Source organism: Argopecten irradians, unplaced genomic scaffold, assembly GCF_041381155.1.
Source record: "Argopecten irradians isolate NY unplaced genomic scaffold, Ai_NY scaffold_0371, whole genome shotgun sequence".
In the NCBI taxonomy this organism is placed as follows: Eukaryota; Metazoa; Mollusca; class Bivalvia; order Pectinida; family Pectinidae; genus Argopecten; species Argopecten irradians.
Window position 1 is genome coordinate 38,259 of NW_027187838.1, and position 22,469 is coordinate 60,727.

Below are 22,469 nucleotides of genomic sequence, written 5' to 3' on the forward strand. Positions count from 1 at the left end.
AACAATGTTTAGGCAAATTACAAAATTGGGTGACGAAAATAGCTTTAGATTTTCAAGATCAAAAACTGTCTGTATGCACTTAGTCAAAAACGAAAACCACACAATGATCCTGAACTCACACTCAACGGAATTAAAATTCCAGTAGTTGAACAAGCTAAATTTCTTGGACTAACATTTGATTTGAAACTGTCCTTTGTTCCACATATCAAACATCTGGAGGATAAGTGCTCGAAGGCGCTGAACATTCTACGAGTTCCTTTCCATTCTGTCTGATTGGGTGCAGACCCTGAAATGCTTCTGCGTATCTTTCGGGTACTTATTAGATCAAAACTTGACTACGGCTTGATTGTCTATGGATCGGCTCGCAGCTCCTATCTACAGATGCTTGACCCTATACAGAATCAGGGACTGCGTCTCGCACAAAGAACGCAAAATCCTCCTTTCGGAAGTGCATTACGGCTTTCCCTGATCATGTTCAGATCTACACTGACGGCTCAAAAGATGGTAAAATGTTGCGGCAGTATGCTGTACATCTAATCACTGCTCCTCTTACCGACTCCCGGATGTTGCCCTCCATTTTCTCTCTGCGGAAGCATGTGCTATCGGTCTGGCGCTTGACCATATCGAAGAACACCGCATTGAAAAGGCAATCATCTGTTCCGACTCTCTTTCGGTTCTTCAGGCTTTGAAATCAAGAAACCTAGATACACATTTCGATTATCTTCTAAAACTCAAATTAATCATATCTAGACTAGATTCTAGTCATGTGGGTATAAAGGGGAATGAAAAGGTCGATAACAGATTTGAAACTACATTACACCGACATCAAAACCTTACATTCAGTCAGCCATTAAACACCAGTGGCAACAAAGGTGGTCTACCGAAACAAATGAATAAACTTTTTAAAATAAACCTACACTTAATCCTAATTTGTCCTGTCGGAAAGACCGCAGAGAGGAAGTTGTTCTCTCTCGGCTCCGAATTGGACACATAATTTACACATTCCTATCTATTAAGAGGGGAGGATCCTCTCTACATGCCATGCATGTGATTCTTCTCTCTCAGCGGAGCATATTTTATTGCATAATATTGATTTTAAACACATACGAGATAAGTATTATAATGTCACCGACATGGACATTTTGTTCCATGCCGTGAAACATAATCGTATTTTTCAACTATCTCAAAGTGATCGGCATAGTTTAACAAAATTTGAACGTTTTTTTTCATCTTATCTTATATTCATATCAACGCAACACTCATGTTTCGTCAACATTGTGCACGAGTTTTTCTCATGTGTTTTAGCCAATACTAATGCGTTGCCTTGTAGTTTGATTCTAAACGACCCTAGTTGTCGATGGGGCCGTAATAAAACTCAAAACAAACAAACAAAAGCGTAAGAATCGTATCTGTTGTCCCTATAAAGAGGTATGACGCATATCGGTCCGTTTTCGACCCCAAGCTGACCTTTTTCAAAATCCAAAAATAAATATGAAAATACATATGTGTGATGATTCTGAATACATATACAAATTGCACCATCGTGAGATTAGCGACTTTTGGTGGGGGTTTTCCCGCCTATTTTAAAAACAATGCTTTAAATACAGTTCATCAGAAGACCAACTTATACTATGGGTCTTTTTATTCTTTGTAGTACAATAGTACTTCCAAATCTATTCCAAAAGAGGGGTCCTTCGATCCTCTCGTGCCGAAATACGTGATTGATAGAATATTTTAATTTAATAACATGGAGACTGCGTATTAATTAATATGAGAGGAAATAACTTATCCAGTCCCTGTGTAGATGGTTCGGACGTGGCATTGTGTGTTGAATGATCAGGATTTGAATAACTAGCATGTCTGTCTGTTATTTTTATTTTGAACGCAATAGGAAATCTTTGTATTCTATCAAATAGACATTTTGAATTTTGTGATATAAATAAATAAACCAAATATATCGTGCACATTTTGTCATGCCAGCCATGATAGGGAAAGAGTCCGTATGGATTAGTAAATTTGTAATTAATACACTTTAATTTTTGCAGTGATCAAATGTACTTTAAGCCCGAGCAAGAGCTGTGTGCGGCCTATGTCGTGGCAAGCGGAAAATCACCATATCTTTTTGGACATTTTCGCTTATTCATAGCTCACTTTCATATTTCTATGTATTCCTTTGACAACATATCACTTTTGGCCTTATGTTGATCGCTCGCCCCTGTGAGGTAGGCTCTGTCCTATGCCTTATTTGTGATGAATGACCTTGAACGGAATACCTTTTAGGTGAAAAGCCCGTCAAATTGTTCCGGTAACAATTTCTAGTTTTTCATTTATATTTTCATTTTTTTACTATTGACAATAACTACGTAGATACAGTACAATAGTGACTTAATGACACTGATAAAAAAATAAATTTGTACAATTTTAACAATCACAATGTATTTTGACTTCATAGAATGCAATGGATAATGATAATTATTCTAAACCAGATGAACAACAAAATTGAACTGAAAAATCAGGTTAAGAGGATTTTTTTTCTCACTAGGACGAAACCAAAATGCAGCTAACCGAAAACCTTTCCCGCCGACAACGTAGATAATAAATATATTTAAAATCTCTGCAAAAAAATTTCGAAAATGTGCACAGCAGGCATTGATTGAACAAAACTGTTTGATGTAGAACACATCAACTTATTTGTGTGTGATGTGCGCAAAGTATTCGGAGCTGAATTTAGTTAAGCCAGTCGATGAAAGCGACGAAGCTTTTTCATAAGGCTAAAAAGGTTATTTATATAACCAACAAAGATAAATTACCGGAAGCAGATATGTTGAATCTTATTAAGACTGCTGGAAAATTTCTGTGTTCCAAAGTGATTTCAGCTACGCAGTGTCATGTAAGGGAAAACCCTGAATCTTTGCTTTGGAAGCAACACAAAGTGTTAGTGTCTTTTCTCATGTGAATTTTAATGAAAATAATATCCACCAGTGTCTGTCTATCAAGGCTATAGAGCATATGTACCTTTCTTCATCACACTTCCTCCTTCCTTTTCAATCGTCACTTATGAATTACTGGCTGTCTAACGAACATAGTACACTAGAAACCGTAATACGCCATGTAGAAACTCACCAGAACACAATGGACACATTAACGACATAGATACTCATATACAGAAACATTGATCGCACAAAAAGACACATATCACCACCCCACTTTAACATTCATTACACATAGATACATACAAATTGGTCCAAGCCCAACGCCCCGAGTCTCCACCAACTGTTTTTCATGGGGATGCCGTCCTTACATCACTCTGGCTTTAATAAGACGTAAATTTAATCAAACAAAACAAACAAACAGCTTTATAGCTGGATGGATTTCACATACAGGGCAGATGCATTATGCAGAGCAGAGCAGAGCAGAGGTGGCTATGGGTTGAAGATTTTGTGTGTGTTTGATTAATTAACGTCCTATTAACAAACAGGATTTTGCGTGTATGAAGTGTGGATGTGTGCCTTGGAGACAACGGTATATTCTTGTTGTGTCCTCTTGTATAGAATTGTATAGAATTCTTGCCCTTTGTATAGTGCTATATCACTGAGGCAACATACTTCGCCTGGTCACATTATACTGAAAACGGGCCAACCAGTCGTTCTACTCTCTGTATTCTGAGCGCTATGCAGGAGCAGAAACTACCATTTTTATAAACTTTGGTGTGATTTGGCCAGCAACAGAACTAGATCTAGAGCCTATTTCAAAAGGCGAGCGCTCAACAGAAGACCAAAAGTGAGGCGGTGTCATGGGAGAAGTACGAAAGCACCCAAACACTCACAATGAGATGCTTCACATCCAGCCAGCACCTTTTTCCTGATTTGTCATCATCAATATCACAGATATGGCAGTGGTTTTAAGGGTGTTCAGAATCTGTCACACTCTGAATACCAGTTTGTATACCGACGCTCACTTTTGTAGGTGCGTTTTATAGTCGCACATGTGTCAGTATCCATGCTGCCGCATCTAGATCCGTCTTCATTCTGCATCAAATAGTGAAAAGGGAAATATATCAACCCATTATATAAAAAAACCCTTTCCTAACAAGATAAATACGGGAGTTCTTTCAGTCAATTACTAGTTTAAATACATTAAGGTAGCCGTTCTCGAAATGAAGATATTCTCCGGGCTGACTTCTTGTTGTTAGTGAAATTTCAGTGCCAGTTGCTTCAAAGACGTCTTTCGCCTGAGGATAGAAAAAGGTAACAATAATGGTCCATATAATATAACTGTTAAGAATTATTATCTGACTTCAGATACGCATAATCATACTGGATTATTTGAAGTAGGAAAAAACATGCAGCGTACTGATCTGAGAAAACAAGATATTACAATGTCGTATGTCTGTACCAGCCAGTTACTATTCATTGCTTCACATTCATATTATATACTTCAAAATTTATCTTGTGCAAACATAAGGGGACTTTAAGGACGGGTCTTCCGTGTATGTTTTGACTTGTGTGGGTATGTTTGTGTGTGTAATGTAAAAGGGGGATCACTCCTGCGTATTTGATATGAAAACTAAATTTCCCATCCTATTAGAGATCATTAAATATACATAAAATATGTCCTTTTTAGATCATTTTGTTTTGTTGAGAACACAATTATACCAAAATGATCATTGCTGTTAATTGGACATTAAATTAATACACCAAACCCACAGCAGAATTCAATCTATTGTTGTATTTTATGCCCTGCTATTTACCACTAGCTTAAAATTCCTTAACAATATACCTGTATTTCAATCCTTTCACCGAGTTTTTTTTAAATTTTTTTTTTTTTTCTAATGAAAGTATTCGTTTTGTTATAAGTTGAAACCCGTCAAATTCTGTCCATAAAGTCAACTTAAATCGCCCTGCCCTTACATACCCACCAGCTTTGTTTCAAATAAATAGACATTTTTATCATGTTTGTGACATAGAGTACGCACATCTGCATTGTATAAGGCTTATTGCAACAAAGTGTTGTTGAAATCCCTCCAGTGGTTCAAGAGAAGTTAATAATACGTTAAATAACACCACAACAAGATAATTAAAAAGCTGTCCAACAAATAGAGATTGAACAGTGTTTTGATTGCGTTAAAGGTGATATGAAACGCAATGGGATACAGACATATTCCATGTAGCGCTAATTTGAAAGCAACTCCCCCTCCCATTGACTATATATTGGCATATGTAAATATTATGTATAATTGACACGTGTCTGCGCATGCATGGATATTCCCGATGTATATTTTGAAACGATTTTAAGATAGATATGGTGTAAACAAAACCTGGATCACAAACAAATGAAGAAACTGGCAGCGAACTTAATACAGGCTTGGGGAGGCTTTTTACTAATGGAATGTATTCAAAAAACATTTTCATCGTTATGAGGACCTAGCATTCTCCCTGCTACACATGTTAGAATCTATCTATTACTAATGTGGAACTACTTTTGTACATGGATGGTTATGAGGATGGTTATGAAAAAAACTCGTACTTAATATATCGCTGCATACATAGAATTAAGACCTTTTATAATTGGTTAAATTTAGAATTCTGTAAAACTATTTGAAATATCCAATAGATACAAATATGATTGTTTCTGTTTAAAGGGGGATAACTTCTATAATAAAAGTTTTACAAATTATTTTGTATTTCCTCCCCTTAATTGTGAAAACTGTAATAACTGTTATAATTAAAGTACCATTCGTGAAGTCGTTCAGTGTGTTGCTGCTAAACGTCGAAAATAAGAGGCCCAGGGGCATAAATGGTCATCCGAGTTCTGATACAGAACAAGAGGCCCATGGGCCTTAACGGTCATCTGACTCATGGCACAAAACAACAAAGTCACAGTATAAAGTATTGGTTAACGATTAATATAAACAATACAAGGAACTTCTTAGTTGAATATGTAAGTTTCTGAAAAAGGTAAATGTCATTTGTTGAACAAACTTGGTAGCCCTTCATCCAAATATGGTCGAAACCCATTCAAGGATTGATATAAGGAGGAGTCAGATTTTTAAAGAGATCGGAGACTGAAACCTTAAAACAGGAAGTGGGCCAGCGGCCATCTTGGAATACCCAAAATCTTTTATGAAAATGGTTTGCATGTTGTTTCGGCATCAATTAAAACCCCTATAGACCAATTTTTCATTGAGATCGGAGACTGAAACCTTAAAAACAGGAAGTGGGACAGCGACCATCTTGGAATGCCAAAATCTTTACGAAAATGTTTGCATGTTGTTCGGCATCAATTAAAATCCCTATAGACAATTTTCATTGAGATCGGAGACTGAAACCTTAAAACAGTAAGTGAGCCAGCTAAAATTAAGAAAAATTTGCCCTTTTGGGGCCCCAACCCCTCAGTTCCTAGGGTTCAGACCAGACTCATTTATATAAAATATAATTGTGTTTTCCCCAATGATGCTTCACACTAAATATGGATAAAAATTCATCCAAGGATGGAGGAGGAGTAGTAGGATTTTAAAGCTAAAATTAAGAAAATTTCCCCATTTGGGGCCCCACCCCTCAGCCCCTAGGGGTCGGACCAGGCTCATTTGTAATATGATTGTCCTTCCCCAATGATGTTTTCACACCAAATATGGATAAAATTCATCCAAGGATGGAGGATGAGTAGGATTTTTAAAGCTAAAATTAAGAAAATTTCCCCATTTGGGGCCCCACCTCTCAGCCCCTAGGGGTCGGACCAGGCTCATTTATATCAAATATGATTGTCCGTCCCCAATGATGTTTCGCATCAAATATGGATGAAATCCATCCAAGAATGAAGGAGTAGGATTTTTAAAGCTAAAATTAAGAAAATTTGCCAATTTAGGGCCCCATCCCTCAGCCCCTAGGGGTTGGACCACGCTCATTTCACATCAAATATGATTATCCTTCCCAAATAATGTTTTACACTAAATATAGATGAAATCCATCCAAGGAAGGGAGGAGTAGGATTTTAAAGCTAAAATTAAGAAAATTTGCCTTTTTGGGGCCCTACCCCTCAGCCCCTAGGGGTTGGACCACGCTCAATTTATATAAAATATGATTGTCCATCCCAAATGATGTTTCACACCAAATATGGATGAAATCCATCCAAGGATGAAGAAGGAGTAGGGTTTTAAAGCTAAAATAAGAAAATTCGCCCTTTTGGGGCCCCACCCCTCAGCCCTAGGGGTCGGACCAGGCTCATTTATATAAAAAATATGATTGTCCTTCCCAATGATGTTTCACACCAAATATGGATGAAATCCATCCAAGGATAAAGGAGGAGTAGGATTTTAAAGCTAAAATAAGAAAATTCGCCCTTTTGGGCCCCACCCCTCAGCCCCTAGGGGTTCGGACCAGGGCTCATTTATATAAAATATGATTGTCCTTCCCAATGATGTTTCAAACCAAATGTGGATGAAATCCATCCAAGGATGAAGGAGGAGTAGGATTTTAAAGCTAAAATTAAGAAAATTTGCCCTTTTGTGGCCCCGCCCCTCTGACCCTAGGGGTCGGACCAGGCTCATTTATATAAAATATGATTGTCCTTCCCTATAATGAAGTTTCACACACCAAATATGGATGAAATCCATCCAAGGATGAAGGAGGAGTAGGATTTTAAAGCTAAAATTAAGAAAATTTGCCCTTTTGAGGCCCTGCCCCTCTGACCCTAGGGGTCGGACCAAGCTCATTTATATCAAATATGATTGTCCTTCCCCAATGAAGTTTCACACCAAATATGGATGAAATCCATCCAAGGATGAATGAGTTGGAGTAGGATTTTAAAGCTTTAAATATAAGAAAATTACGCAGTCACCCATTTTTGTGAGGCCGTTTTATTATAAAATATGATTGTCCCCATTACCCTCAGCCCCTAGGAATTGTCAATCCAGGATGAAGGTGGACCAGGCTCATTTATATATGAAAATATGATTGTCCCACATCCCTACAGCCCCTATGGTGGATCGAAGCTGATTTTAAATGATGTTTCACCCAAATATGGATGAAGATCCATCCAAGGATGAATGGGTGAGGAGTAGGATTTAAAGCTCCATTTTTAAATTAAGAAAATGAAAAGTCATCAAAGGTGAAGAGGGATTAGGATTAATAAAGCTAAAATAAGAAAATGTTGCGCCCTTTACGGGCCCCCACCCCTCAGCAGGCCCTAATGGTCGGGGGGTCGTGACCCATCTTTATTTATATAAAATATGATTGTCCTTCCCTTATGATGTTTTTCACAAACCAAATATGGATGTAATTCACACTCAAAGGATGAGGAGGAGTAGGACTTTTGTATAAAATATTTACCGCACGAGAGCCCTGCGCATACGGCGGACGGCCCAATCGGCCGCCTCAGGCACAAATCCACTTTATTTAGAGATAAACGCTCAACAGCTACATTTACTGATATAATTCGTAATGGATAGTTTGCATCACTACATATGCATCTCTTGTGCCCTTCTCGAAATATGGTAAATAAGATAAAGCAGATAATTTGAAAATTTTGATCATTTTTTGGCCTAGGATTTGGTAATCTTTTATGTACAAAACACATCCATAAGATAATATTATGTTCAAAGGGGAGATAATACAAATAATCTTAATAAGTACAAATGTAACCATGTCATTTACAAGAGAAAAGAAATTATACTTGAAATCATTACAGGGTGAATTGTACAAAAAGCCTTTATGAATAATGACATCAATAAATATGGATTGCACAATGTTAGATATGTTTTTAGGATGGCTAGATTTGTTAAAGTCATCATTATATTAACTAATACATGACAGTGTAACGTAATGCTATTTACAAAAGTTCCACAAAAAAAACTAACACAATATAGTTCCGGTACTTAAGTACTGTGAAAAAAAAAACCCACGAACCGACCAACTCAGTCCAGAACAAACCTGGGTAATACACCGATACCTTAAAGATGCTCCTCCAGTGACAAAATGGTATTATTTTTTCACTATCACAAAAAACAGTGAGCAGATGATTCGCTCAAATGTTATTTTGTTCTTCAGTTACAAAAGTTGTACTTTCACGCACACCCCTATTACCCCCAATGTGAAGAAGTTTGATGCTTCTAATATTACATCAAGATTATAAATATGAAAAATAATAAATTGCACACCGGAAAAAATGTCTGTGGTTTATTATATCCTATTGGAAAATGAAGTACTGCATTGCGCCATGCACCAAAGGCAAAAGGAATTATCTTATTGGTATTTTTTTTATGCGTTAGATAAAAACACATATTTACGCACGATTTTAAACACCAATTTTTGTTTCAAATAGAATGAATATCATTTATGCTAATGACTGTCGGTCGGGGGTGAATGGAGCATCTTTAACATCTTGGACGCGCTTATTGTACAACCAAAGAGCAATTTACATATTACTTACATATTAATTATTAATGAACAAATGGAATGAGAAGTGATATGAAAAGATTTTTTAGGGACAAAAATGCTAGTAGCCCTTTGAACTTCATGTTAATAACAAGCCTTTTCAAGTAACTAATTATGGTTTGATGTGATTATCATCTCGATCAATATTGAGAATCTTACCCGATAGGTTTGTTTTCTTGATGGAAGTCACCAATGTACTCTTTTCACATCCGTATCATCACTGTTCATATTTCTCAGCTCCATCCACAGCAAAAATGTACACCTACATCAAATCCAGTGAAACATCAATGATAAGGCTGATATACTCTATAAATGGACTATTACTGAACATTTAAGAATTTGTTTAACAACGGTCAGTAAACCTCCCATATTCCTAAAGCAAATTATACACCTACAACATCCACTGTCAAACATGTGATACAGTTTGAAAATGGCAGAAATATCTATGTGTCAACTGTTTACCCACAATTTCAGAATTTGTTTACAACGTGTCAGAAAACCTTCCAGTTACAGAGTTTTAGCAAAGCAAGTTAAGTGGCAAGGGATTTATTTTTCATGAATAAGTGTATTTATTCTGCTATATTTCCAGGTTCAATTTATTGTTCTTACACATTGACCGACATTCAATTATTCAAGGTGAATAAATCCATCAGTAATCAGATATTTTTTTATTCAGAGGACTTGAATTTGAGGGTGGTCAGAAGTTCAATATATACCAGGAATGCATAAACAGGAAATGAATAATTCATCGCGTTACAGTTCTTGGATCCCTCTTCATATTAAGACAGATTACATTTTAAAATAAGTAAGACTGGCCGCTTAGGTCTTTTCAACTCTAATGCAGATTAAAGCCGTATTGTACTCAAAAACTGAAAAAAAAATTGAGCCTAAAAAACAAAAAAAGGCGATACTCAGGTGCAACTTACAATCTGAAACAAGAGATCCCAGAGGGATCTTGGCGCCCACCAAAGAATGATCTATGTCTGACAACAGAAAGAGGGATCTTTTCCCTGCTTTACAAACTTTTATAACTGCATACTATATAAATATATATGAAACTTGACCCTGGAAAGCCTTTCCTTCCAGTACTTTCTGAGATAAATGTAGCAGTAACTTCAAACTATCAATTATCAAAATCCAAGATGGCTACCTGTCGATCATCTTCGCTGACCGATAAATGCACAAAGACTCCCTTGAGAACCTGTACATGAAGTTTGAGAAAGATCCCTTCAAAGTACTTTCTGAGAAATAATAAACAAACTTTAATTATCAAAATCCAAGATGGGCCGCCATTCGACCATCTTGTTGACACGATCTGTCTCAAAATGCAATATGCACAACTAAGGGTCCTAGGGGAACCTTCATATGAAATTTTGAGAAAGATTCCTTCAGTACTTTCTGAGAAATAGCGGTAACAAACTTTAACTATCAAAATCCAAGATGGCCGCCGGTCGGCCATCTTGTTTGACGATCACTCCCAAAATGCAATATGCACAACTAGGGTTCAAGAGGAACCTACATATGAAATTTGAGAAAGATTTCCTTCAGTACTTTCTGGGAAATAGCAGTAACAAACTCTAACTATCAAAAATCCAAGATGGCCACCAGTCGGCCATCTTGTGGCCCTGCAGGTAGGGCGTTAGAATTGTACCTGCTGCCCCTATTGCATGATCGTAAAAGGCGACTAAATTTAGGATCTTATCTTTTCTATTCTTCCTAACTGACTTTATCCTTCCTAATGCCTCCCTTGGCACCGCCTCACTTTTGGCCTTGAGTTGAGCGTTCGCCCCTGTGAGGAAGGCTCTGGGTTCTGTCCCCCTGGCCGAGACACACCAAAGTCTATAAAAGTGGTAGTTTCTGCTCCTGCTTGGCGTTCAGCATACAGGGAGTGTGACGACTGGTTCGCCCGTTGTCAGTATAATGTGACCGGGTGGGGTGTGTTGCTTGGTGTCTTCGGCGGCATGCTCCAGTGATATAGCACTATAAAAAGGGCAAACGTTCCACTATACAAGAAGACACAACATGAATATACCGCAGTCTCCCGAAACAAACACCTCGCAGAGCATACACTCAACACACCGCATACATGGGAGGCCGTCCTTACATGACCATAGCTGTTAATAGGACGTTAATTAATGAAACTAACACAAACTAACACAAAATCTTGTTGACTGATTGGTCCCAAAATGCAATATGCACAACCGAGGTCCTAGGGAAACTTACATATGAAATTTGAGAAAGATCCCTTCAGTACTTCCTGAGAAATAGCAGTAACAAACTTTAACTATCAAAATCCAAGATGGCCGCCGGTCGGCCATCTTGTTGACCGATCACTCCCAAAATGCAATATGCACAACTAGGGTTCAAGAGAAACATGTATATGAAATTGGAGAGAGATCCCTTCAGTACTTTCTGAGAAATAGTGGTAACAAACTTTAACTATCAAAATCCAAGATGGCTGCCGGTCGGCCATCTTGTTGACTGATTGGTCCCAAAATGCAATATGCACAACTAGGGTCCTAGGGGAACCTACATATGAAATTTGAGAAAGATTCCTTCAGTACTTTCTGGGAAATTGCGGTAACAAACTTTAACTATCAAAATCCAAGATGGCCGCCGGTCGGCCATCTTGTTGACTGATTGGTCCCAAAATGCAATATGCACAACTAGGGTCCTAGGGGAACCTACATATGAAATTTGAGAAAGATTCCTTCAGTACTTTCTGAGAAATAGCGGTAACAAGAATTGTTAACGGACGGACGGACGGACGGACGGACGGACGGAAGGACGGACGGACGGACGACGGACCACGGACGAAAGGCGATTTGAATAGCCCACCATCTGATGATGGTGGGCTAAAAATACAGTAATAATTCCTATCTTAAAATTCTGGCTTAACTTAGACTTACAAGTTTTTAGCAGCTCCAAATCCACCCGGGAAGATGATGGCATCAAATTTGGAAGAGTCTAAATTTGAAAGAGCATCAATCTTTCCTCTTGCTATCCTGGCAGATTCAACAAGCACATTTCTGTGGGGAGAAAACAGCACATTTTTTCAATTAAGGTGCTAAAGTCAAATCAATATTAGCTTGATAAAAATGTGAAAACAAATTCTACTCAGGGAAGTACCTTCTTTTTCTCTGATATATCTAATACCAGCATTCTATCTCCATAAATAGCAGGAGAAACAAAACACAGGAAATGAATAATGGTAACCAAACCAATAACTAACTCCCCAAATATCCAAATAATGATTTAAAATGTTCTATTATTCTTTGAGAAAGAACAAAAATAATTGAAAATCACACAGTCATGTGTATTGTATTTTGATGTGTATTTTGCAATATGTTTGGTATCCAGTATTTGAATTTGTATTTTTCATTGATCTTTGTTTTAATTTCGATATGTGTATTTACCTATTTGGCTCCATCAGCTCCCCCTTGGTATTTTGATGTGTGTATTTACCTATTTGGTTCCATGAGCTCCCCCCTAGGTATTTTGATGCGTGTATTTACCTATTTGGTTCCATCGGCTCCCACTTGGTATTTTGATGTGTGTATTTACCTATTTGGTTCCATCAGCTCCCCTTGGTATTTTGATGTATGTATTTACCGTTTTGGTTCCATCAGCTCCCCCTTGGTATTTTGATGTGTACATTTACCTATTTGGTTCCATTGGCTCTCCCTTGGTATTTTGATGTGTGTATTTACCTATTTGGCTCCATCGGCTCCTCCTTGGTATTTTGATGTGTGTATTTACCTATTTGGTTCCATGGACTCCCCTCTTGGTATTTTGATGTGTGTATTTACCTATTTGGTTCCATGGGTTCCCCCTTGGTATTTTGATGTGTGTATTTACCTATTTGGTTCCATGGGTTCCCCCTTGGTATATTGATGTGTGTATTTACCTATTTGGTTCCATGGACTCCCCTTGGTATTTTGATGTGTGTATTTACCTATTTGGTTCCATGGACTCCCCCTTGGTATTTTGATGTGTGTTTTTACCTATTTGGTTCCATGAGCTCACCCCTTGGTATTTTGATGTGTGTATTTACCTATTTGGTTCCATCGGCTCCCCCTTGGTATTTTGATGAGTGTATTTACCTATTTGGTTCCATGGGTTCCCCTTGGTAATTTGATGTGTGTATTTACCTATTTGGTTCCATGGACTCCCCCTTGGTATTTTGATGTGTGTATTTACCTATTTGGTTCCATCGACTCCCCTCTTGGTATTTTGATGTGTGTATTTACCTATTTGTTCCATCGACTCCCCTCTTGGTATTTTGATGTGTGTATTTACCTATTTGGTTCCATCGACTCCCCTCTTGGTATTTTGATGTGTGTATTTACCTATTTGGTTCCATGGACTCCCCCTTGGTATATTGATGTGTGTATTTACCTATTTGGCTCCATCGGCTCCCCCTTGGTATTTTGATGTGTGTATTTACCTATTTGGTTCCATGACCTCCCCCATGGTATTTTGATGTGTGTATTTTACCTATTTGGTTCCCTGGGCTCCTCCTAGGTATTTTGATGTGTGTATTTACCTATTTGGTTCCATCTGCTCCCCCTTGGTATTTTGATGTGTGTATTTACCTATTTGGTTCCATTGACTTCTCTCTGGTATTTTGATGTGTGTATTTACCTATTTGGTTCCATGGACTCCCCTTGGTATTTTGATGTTTGTATTTACCTATTTGGTTCCATGGACTCCCCCTTGGTATTTTGATGTGTGTATTTACCTATTTGGTTCCATCTGCTCCCCCTTGGTATTTTGATGTGTGTATTTACCTATTTGGTTCCATGGACTCCCCCTTGGTATTTTGATGTGTGTATTTACCTATTTGGTTCCATGGGCTCCTCCTAGGTATTTTGATGTGTGTATTTACCTATTTGGTTCCATCTGCTCCCCCTTGGTATTTTGATGTGTGTATTTACCTATTTGGTTCCATGGACTCCCCCTTGGTATTTTGATGTGTGTTTTTACCTATTTGGTTCCATGACCTCACCCCTTGGTATTTTGATGTGTGTATTTACCTATTTGGTTCCATCGGCTCCCCCTTGGTATTTTGATGAGTGTATTTACCTATTTGGTTCCATGGGTTCCCCTTGGTAAATTTGATGTGTGTATTTACCTATTTGGTTCCATGGACTCCCCCTTGGTATTTTGATGTGTGTGTATTTACCTATTTGGTTCCATCGACTCCCCTCTTGGTATTTTGATGTGTGTATTTACCTATTTGTTCCATCAACTCCCCTCTTGGTATTTTGATGTGTGTATTTACCTATTTGGTTCCATCGACTCCCCTCTTGGTATTTTGATGTGTGTATTTACCTATTTGGTTCCATGGACTCCCCCTTGGTATATTGATGTGTGTATTTACCTATTTGGCTCCATCGGCTCCCCCTTGGTATTTTTGATGTGTGTATTTACCTATTTGGTTCCATGACCTCCCCCATGGTATTTTGATGTGTGTATTTTACCTATTTGGTTCCCTGGGCTCCTCCTAGGTATTTTGATGTGTGTATTTACCTATTTGGTTCCATCTGCTCCCCCTTGGTATTTTGATGTGTGTATTTACCTATTTGGTTCCATTGACTTCCCCCTGGTATTTTGATGTGTGTATTTACCTATTTGGTTCCATGGACTCCCCTTGGTATTTTGATGTGTGTATTTACCTATTTGGTTCCATGGACTCCCCTTGGTATTTTGATGTTTGTATTTACCTATTTGGTTCCATGGACTCCCCCTTGGTATTTTGATGTGTGTATTTACCTATTTGGTTCCATCTGCTCCCCCTTGGTATTTTGATGTGTGTATTTACCTATTTGGTTCCATTGACTTCCCCCTGGTATTTTGATGTGTGTATTTACCTATTTGGTTCCATGGACTCCCCTTGGTATTTTGATGTTTGTATTTACCTATTTGGTTCCATGGACTCCCCCTTGGTATTTTGATGTGTGTATTTACCTATTTGGTTCCATCGGCTCCCCCTTTCGTATTTTGATGTGTGTATTTACCTATTTGGTTCCATGGACTCCCCCTTGGTATATTGATGTGTGTATTTAACTATTTGGTTCCATGGAATCCCCCTTGGTATTTTGATGTGTGTATTTACCTATTTGGTTCCATGGACTCCCCCATGGTATTTTGATGTGTGTATTTACCTATTTGGTTCCATGAGCTCCCCCTAGGTATATTGATGTGTGTATTTACCTATTTAGTTCCATGGGTTCCCCCTTGGTATTTTGATGTGTGTATTTACCTATTTGGTTCCATCGGCTCCCCCTTCGTATGGTTCACCACATGCATCTGTTCTACATTTGGAGCAAACATGGACACTTCTGCTCCCCCACGACTCAAATGGACTAAAGTCCTAAATATAATCCCATACATATATTATAAAAATCATATATTTCATCTTCAGTTACATATACATAGCAATATGTCCTGATTGATTTTCTTAAAGACATTATTTATTTGCCTACACAAGATTATTCCAATGTCTCAAAATTCACTCATCAAAGTTCCTACATCTTAACATTAGAAGAAGGAGAAAAGAATTATATTACTCTAAAATAATCAATAATACTGAAAAATCCATCATACATTACCTGATATTTTAAGAACATACACTAAACTATTTGTTACCTGCTTAAATATATAAGTTTATGATTGACGTGTTTAAGCAGTACATATTATATTTATTTTTTGTATTTATTTTATTTTTCAAATTTTTTTCTTTATAGATATATAAGTACATATTAAATTTCTGAAATGACAAGAACTGTACATACGCTGATGCTTCATGGACTTCCGTTCCATCATACACTCCACAACCAGACAAAATCTACAACAGAAGTTAATAATAATTATACTTATTTAAACTTGATTACATGTTCGGATAAGCAGTTCATCTTACACATGGTCAAGATCAATATAAAATATACAATATACAATAATATGTACAGACTATACTAAGTTATTAAACTTTTAATTGCTATAACATAATCGGTTTTATTTTAGAGATCCATAATAATATTGTCATTGTTTAAAACTAGACCGGTAATTAAACAGGAAGAAATATTGCTATGTACATGTATGTATGTCCCAAGGCCTAATGTCTGTAACAGTCAGACCGGTCAGTCTAATGTCGCTTCCTAGCTCTTCCTAGCTGTCAATGTCATAATGTTATGTTGTAGTAACATGAGTAACTTGTCATTTGTACACGTATGCGATATTTGATCAGTATATATACTGGACTGGCCAGTGATACATACGGAGACATACAGATGGGGACGCACACTTGTGGTTGTGGGCCCATTGGGTCCATAATGCCTGGCAGTGTTAAATTGTACTCCTTCTCACCATATGTATACATGTATTTGATGTAAATACAGCAGAATAAAACGTCGACTACATACTGGAGTCTTTCATCTTTCAACTCAACTCAATTAATGAACCTCACGGACGATGTACCTACAACCAACTTCAAGCCATACTCCAACTGCAAATCCACCATCAAATTTAAAATATTTCATTGCAAAGGTGGAATATGTCAGGATATGAGCTAAAATGCTAAATACAAAAGACATTACAAAGTTAGAGAATACAACAATTTTTTAAAGATAAATGTTCCTGAAAAATCATAAAGGGGAGAAAACTCAACAGGGGAGATAATCTTCCAAAAAAGTATTGCTAGATTTGGTAGTAACTGTTGTAGTGGAAAAGATCAGACGGTGATATCATTTCTGGTACGACAGAAGCTACATTTGACAGAGAGATGTGGGCATGCATACAATTGTGTGTATTAATATATAGCTGATAATACACAAGTTAAATCATAACATAAATTGAGAAAGAGTTCCCTTTGAACCGCCGCTAGATTTTTATGAGAAAACAAATTTTTGGTGAGAAGATAAATTAATTGTCCACTTCATTCATTCTCAAATGTACACACACAAAAAACCTCCATAACTATTATGGTATCAATTAATCAGGATTAATTTTGAAGTCATAGTTTTGTATAACATTTAGAACAATCGTAAGTGTCAAGTATGTGAGTTCAAATCTTACCAAGAGAAAAGTAACAAAAACTAAAAGGAGTATTTCCGTTTGTTATAACTTGTATTATCATCATTATATAGTAAGCAATATATAAGGGTGTTCTATGGATGCCACAAGTAGGAAAGTAGCTACAAAAATAGTTTTATTTATTTTTTCTAGATTGAATATTTCTTTTTTAATTCTTTTTAATCCCAAAAAGATCATGCCCCAAATTTTCTTGGTACCCCTTCAGAAGAAACCTTTTCAAACACTTGACTACAGCGAGAATAAATAATTTATGGAGAGGGATCAAAAAGGAACTCTTTCCCATTTAAATATACAATTTGTACATGCACAGTATGTATTTTATATCTAAAAATTATTTTAGGAAGTTTATACATATATACTTGAGTACATGCACTAGACATTTTCATATACTCTTTGAATAATACTATTGATGTTTCTTTCTTTTCAAAATTATTGTCACATCTCAAGATATTCATAAAAAATCTCTATATATGCACAGTGTAGTAAATGGGACCACAACATTTTCAATATGTCACCCTAGGAAACCATCGCAACCTAACTAGTGTATGCTGAATACGTGGGTAACTGACGATGAAGTACTGTGTACATGTACAGTCATAAACAATTACATGCTTCTGGTACAGTTACTGAGTTAGTACAAAATATCTGCAAGGACACACGAGGACAACACGATCTAAACAATACTAAGTAAGCTGTAAGCTGTAGACATTACCACGGCAACCTTGGAACTCATTACTCCAGAAGAATGGAAATGACACTTAAGAACACTGCTGACAATGCTTGTGTGCTTTGAGATAAATGCCTTCCTGATGCTGCTCAAAGTCCTAGCCATACTGGATCCGGAGAATATAATAAAAGAAAACAACTCAAAATAATATATTGTGAAAAAATACAGAGGCATAACGTTGCTGTCTAAAATATTTGATTAAATATATAGGAATATATTTACGAAAAATATATTAGACAAATAATTCAAAATATTGATATGACTAAAAAAATATTTTTTCCATAAAAATTCCGTAACAAGCAAAACCGGGAAACGGACCAAGAACACGTTTCTCGTTTTGATCATGGTCGTGGAGAGGCATGATAGAAAAGGAGATATATTGCTTTTATTTTCAAGCAGCTAATTGACACAGACACATAAAACAGAAAGTTGTCGAATGAAAATCCCGACTATTTAATTGTTCTTATGAGCTGATTTTTGTGTCATGCTGTTGAAAATAAGTTTGTGTGAATATTGATTACCAACTTACAGTGTATTGAAATGTCAAATCCCGTCGAAGAAGTCGGTACGGTGGTTCGGCAAGTGGAAATGGAGTCAAATAGCAGTGATGATGACGAATCGTTTTCTGACACCGTAAAAACAGTGGAACAGTTCCATGACTCTTTTGACACTGTGGTGACATCTGGTGTTCAAGAAACAGATTGTAACATATCACAGAATCACGCTTTATCACAGAACACGGACGTGAAGGAAGCAGAGGGAAGGTATGTTGACTTGAGACACTCTCGGACAGATAGGAAATGTGTTCAGGTAGAAGATAATGACGATATCGAAAAACGTGGTATTCAAGTCACAGATAACAACGACATGGATGACATTGCTGCTAATTTTTCAAATATCAATGCGAAAGATTCAATTGGTATAACTAGTCAAACATCAGATTCTGAAACTAAGAATGACTCCAATGTGCCAAAATGCACGGATAATGAATTTGATTTTTGTGAAGAATATTCAAAAGACAATGAAAAAACATCCAAGGAAATAAACAATGTGGATGAACTTCTTGAAAATGAAGATTCTGAAAGTGAAGAAGAGGAAGACTACGAATCAGCAGAAGAAGGAGAAGCAAATGAAGAGGAATTGAAGCAGTTAGAAGAAAAAATGACCGATGAAGAAAAGGAGGTATAATTATTATGTAACCCTGGTTAATACTAGCCACAATATATCACTCAGCTAGAGAGAACTTCTCTTTAGTTTGATCGATTGAGACTAGTAATCCGAAGGTCCCAAGTTCAATCCCTGGCAGAAGCAGGTATTAAATTTATTGTAAATCCTGTTTCATTAGGAGATATGCTCTTATTGTGTTTTTCAAATTTTCTTCATAAAAGCTTTCTTACTGTCAGCATTGTGTATGTCTTAAAGGAAGTGATTATGATCAGCTTGTATTTCTAGGATTGTACTTGCTTTATACCCTCACTTATTCATAAATTATTAGTGTAGGCATGCATATTCGTACATGGGTACTCATATATATATAATTTTTGAGAAACGTGTATACATGTATAACATAGTACATACTATAAATGGACATGCAGAACAAGAATATCTATAAATCTAATTCTGTTTTTAGGTATGATATAAATTCACATAATAATAATAATAATAAAAACTTTATTTCACGAGGGTTACATATTTAGTACAGTACTAATCTTACATATGGCCCTCACAACAATACAACCAAAACAAGAACAAACATGTAATACATTCATATTGACAGGAATAAAAAAATTATATTGTGAATTTTCAGTCAATTTCATATTCAAACACAGATTTTGTTTTTAAACAAATAAACTTATGTTGATTAATACCAAACATACCCGGTATTTCCATTGCATTGAAATATGAAAATGATCTATCAATCATTTAAAAAAACAAAAACACGATATTGTATCTACCTGCAGCTATATATATAGGGAGACAGCAGCCTATGTGGTGTTAAAGGGACAATTCGCTCAGGCTAATTCTTTTACATAACCAAGAAGCAAAATATGGCATAAATGTATTGTTCTGCATTTCTTATGAAACATTTAACTCAATATATTGACAAATTCCACGTCATTGATAAGTATTTTAATTGATACCGTTGTAATTACAAATCGTTGATCAATACGACTAAGCAGGTACAGTATGTACTCTGTACCCATACTCGAGCCAAAGTCACACAAATGAACTACATAACCACTGAGGAGGTAATAAAATTATTTTTAGGCAAGACAATTCACCTAATAATGTAAACCACTACTGTCAGAGCGATTTGAGCTGTTCTAGCAAAAGTTGCATTACTTTACGAGGTAAGGACAGGGTTCGGCATACAAGAAGTACGACCACAATGTGTAATGGCGGACAGCGAGCGAGTTTGAACATCTACACACATGTCACCACCATGGGCTTTTCAAGCATATCACAGTAAAACCGACTGATCTAATTTCCATTAGAACTGGATTTTTGCCGATATATGTACAAATTTTAATGTTCTCTAAGATTGAATTGTCCCTTTAATAATATACATGTATATAGATAAAAATTACATGTAACATGAGAATGCAAAGAAATTTCAGTTTGATAAATACATTGTTAAAAAGTAAGTTTTAACATTCTTTTTGAAGGCAAATAGTGATGGCATAGTTTTTAAACTCACTGGTAAGTTATTCCAGAGCTTAACTCCATTGATTGTAATTGCGGGATTTTTTGAACAATTCAGAGTGTGCTCTAGGTAGGATTAATTTATTTTGTGTTGTTGATCTTAACCCATATTGATACATTTCATTGCAAGAAATAAAACAATTTTTTAAATATTCAGGTGCCAGATCATTTAATGACCTATAAATTACAGTAGTACACATGTATGATACGGTACATAATTCTATATTTGAAAGGAAGAGCATCAGTATCTTTAAACAGCTCTTTGCTTGGAGTCAAAGTTGATTTGTTCCTGGGTCAGGCCATTCCCCCATACAACAGCAGCATAGTCCATTATTGGGGTAATATATGCATTGTTATAAACTTTTTTGGCATTGACATTCAAATATCTAGACATTCTACGTAGTAAAGCAACTGCCGTGGCTAGTTTTGATAAAACTTGTTTTACTTGTTCTACCCAAGTGAGGTTTTTATTGATGTGTACATCGAAAAGCTTTTGACATGATGTAGAATGTATTTCCTCATTATCTGTGTACAATACCATGGGCATATGATCACCCGACTTTTGTTTACTGGAAATTAACACAGATTTGTTTTTCTGTTGATTTAGTTTCATGTTATTATTTGTACACCATTTTACAATTTGATTCATATTTTCTTGGAGTTGACATGTAACAATAGTATAGTCAATACCCTTTACATGCATAGTACTAGTACTGTCATCTGCATACATATCTATATATATATATTTGACAATTTTTCACATATAGCGGCCGGCATATCATTTACATAAGATATAAACATTAAAAGACCCAGTATTGATCCTTGTGGAGCTCCCAATTTTATGAATTCAGATGATGAGGAGCTATTTCTATACTGAACGTTTTGAACTCTGACACATAAGTATGAAGCAAACCAACTAATACCTCACGTTGAAATATTGAAACATTTTAACTTGTGAAGAAGTATATTATGATCTACTAAGTCAAAAGTCTTCCTAAAATTTATCAATATTGCTCCTACCATTTCGTTTTTATCTATGCAATCAATCAATCTATCAATCAAATAGGCTAGGGCTGTCTGACATGAATGTTTAGTCCTAAAACCTGACTGTGCAGAATGTAAAAATTAGTATTTTACAAGATATTTATAATCATGATTATAATATGTTTTTCAAATATTTTTGAAAGAGTTGGTAATATAGATATAGGTCTGTAATTATCAAGATTGTCTTTTTCGCCACCCTTATGTAATGGTGTCACTCTTGCCTCGTTAAGAGATTATGGAAAACGAGACTTTGATAAACTTAAATTTATAATGAAAGTCAAATAGGGAGAAATAATAATGTTACATAATTTTATAACCCTTGGGCTTATTCCATCAATACCAGATGGTTTTGTTTCATCCAGCTTTTTAATGTTTGATTCAACTTAATTCCTCTAATTTTATGTGAGGAATGCAGAAAGAATTCTGAGAGGATATCAGCCTTGATTATGCATGTTCTTCCATTTGCATAT

General features: G+C 36.3%; 2 protein-coding genes across 2 annotated transcripts; one reads left to right on the plus strand and one right to left on the minus strand.

Moving 5' to 3' along the window:
- Nucleotides 1–481: 481 nt before the first annotated feature.
- Nucleotides 482–18,358, minus strand: LOC138312554 (glutamine amidotransferase-like class 1 domain-containing protein 3, mitochondrial). The gene is made up of 5 exons (XM_069253372.1): nucleotides 18,238–18,358; nucleotides 16,229–16,281; nucleotides 15,697–15,807; nucleotides 12,341–12,460; nucleotides 482–683 (listed from the first exon to the last, which is right to left on the minus strand). The coding sequence occupies exons 1-5, from the start codon at nucleotides 18,355–18,357 to the stop codon at nucleotides 482–484; spliced, it is 606 nt and encodes a 201-aa protein (XP_069109473.1). The 5' UTR covers nucleotide 18,358.
- Nucleotides 18,359–18,681: 323 nt separating this feature from the next.
- LOC138312556 (uncharacterized) lies at nucleotides 18,682–19,440 on the plus strand. Its single transcript, XM_069253373.1, has one exon. The coding sequence runs from the start codon at nucleotides 18,793–18,795 to the stop codon at nucleotides 19,438–19,440; it is 648 nt and encodes a 215-aa protein (XP_069109474.1). The 5' UTR covers nucleotides 18,682–18,792.
- The last annotated feature ends 3,029 nt before the right edge of the window (nucleotides 19,441–22,469 follow it).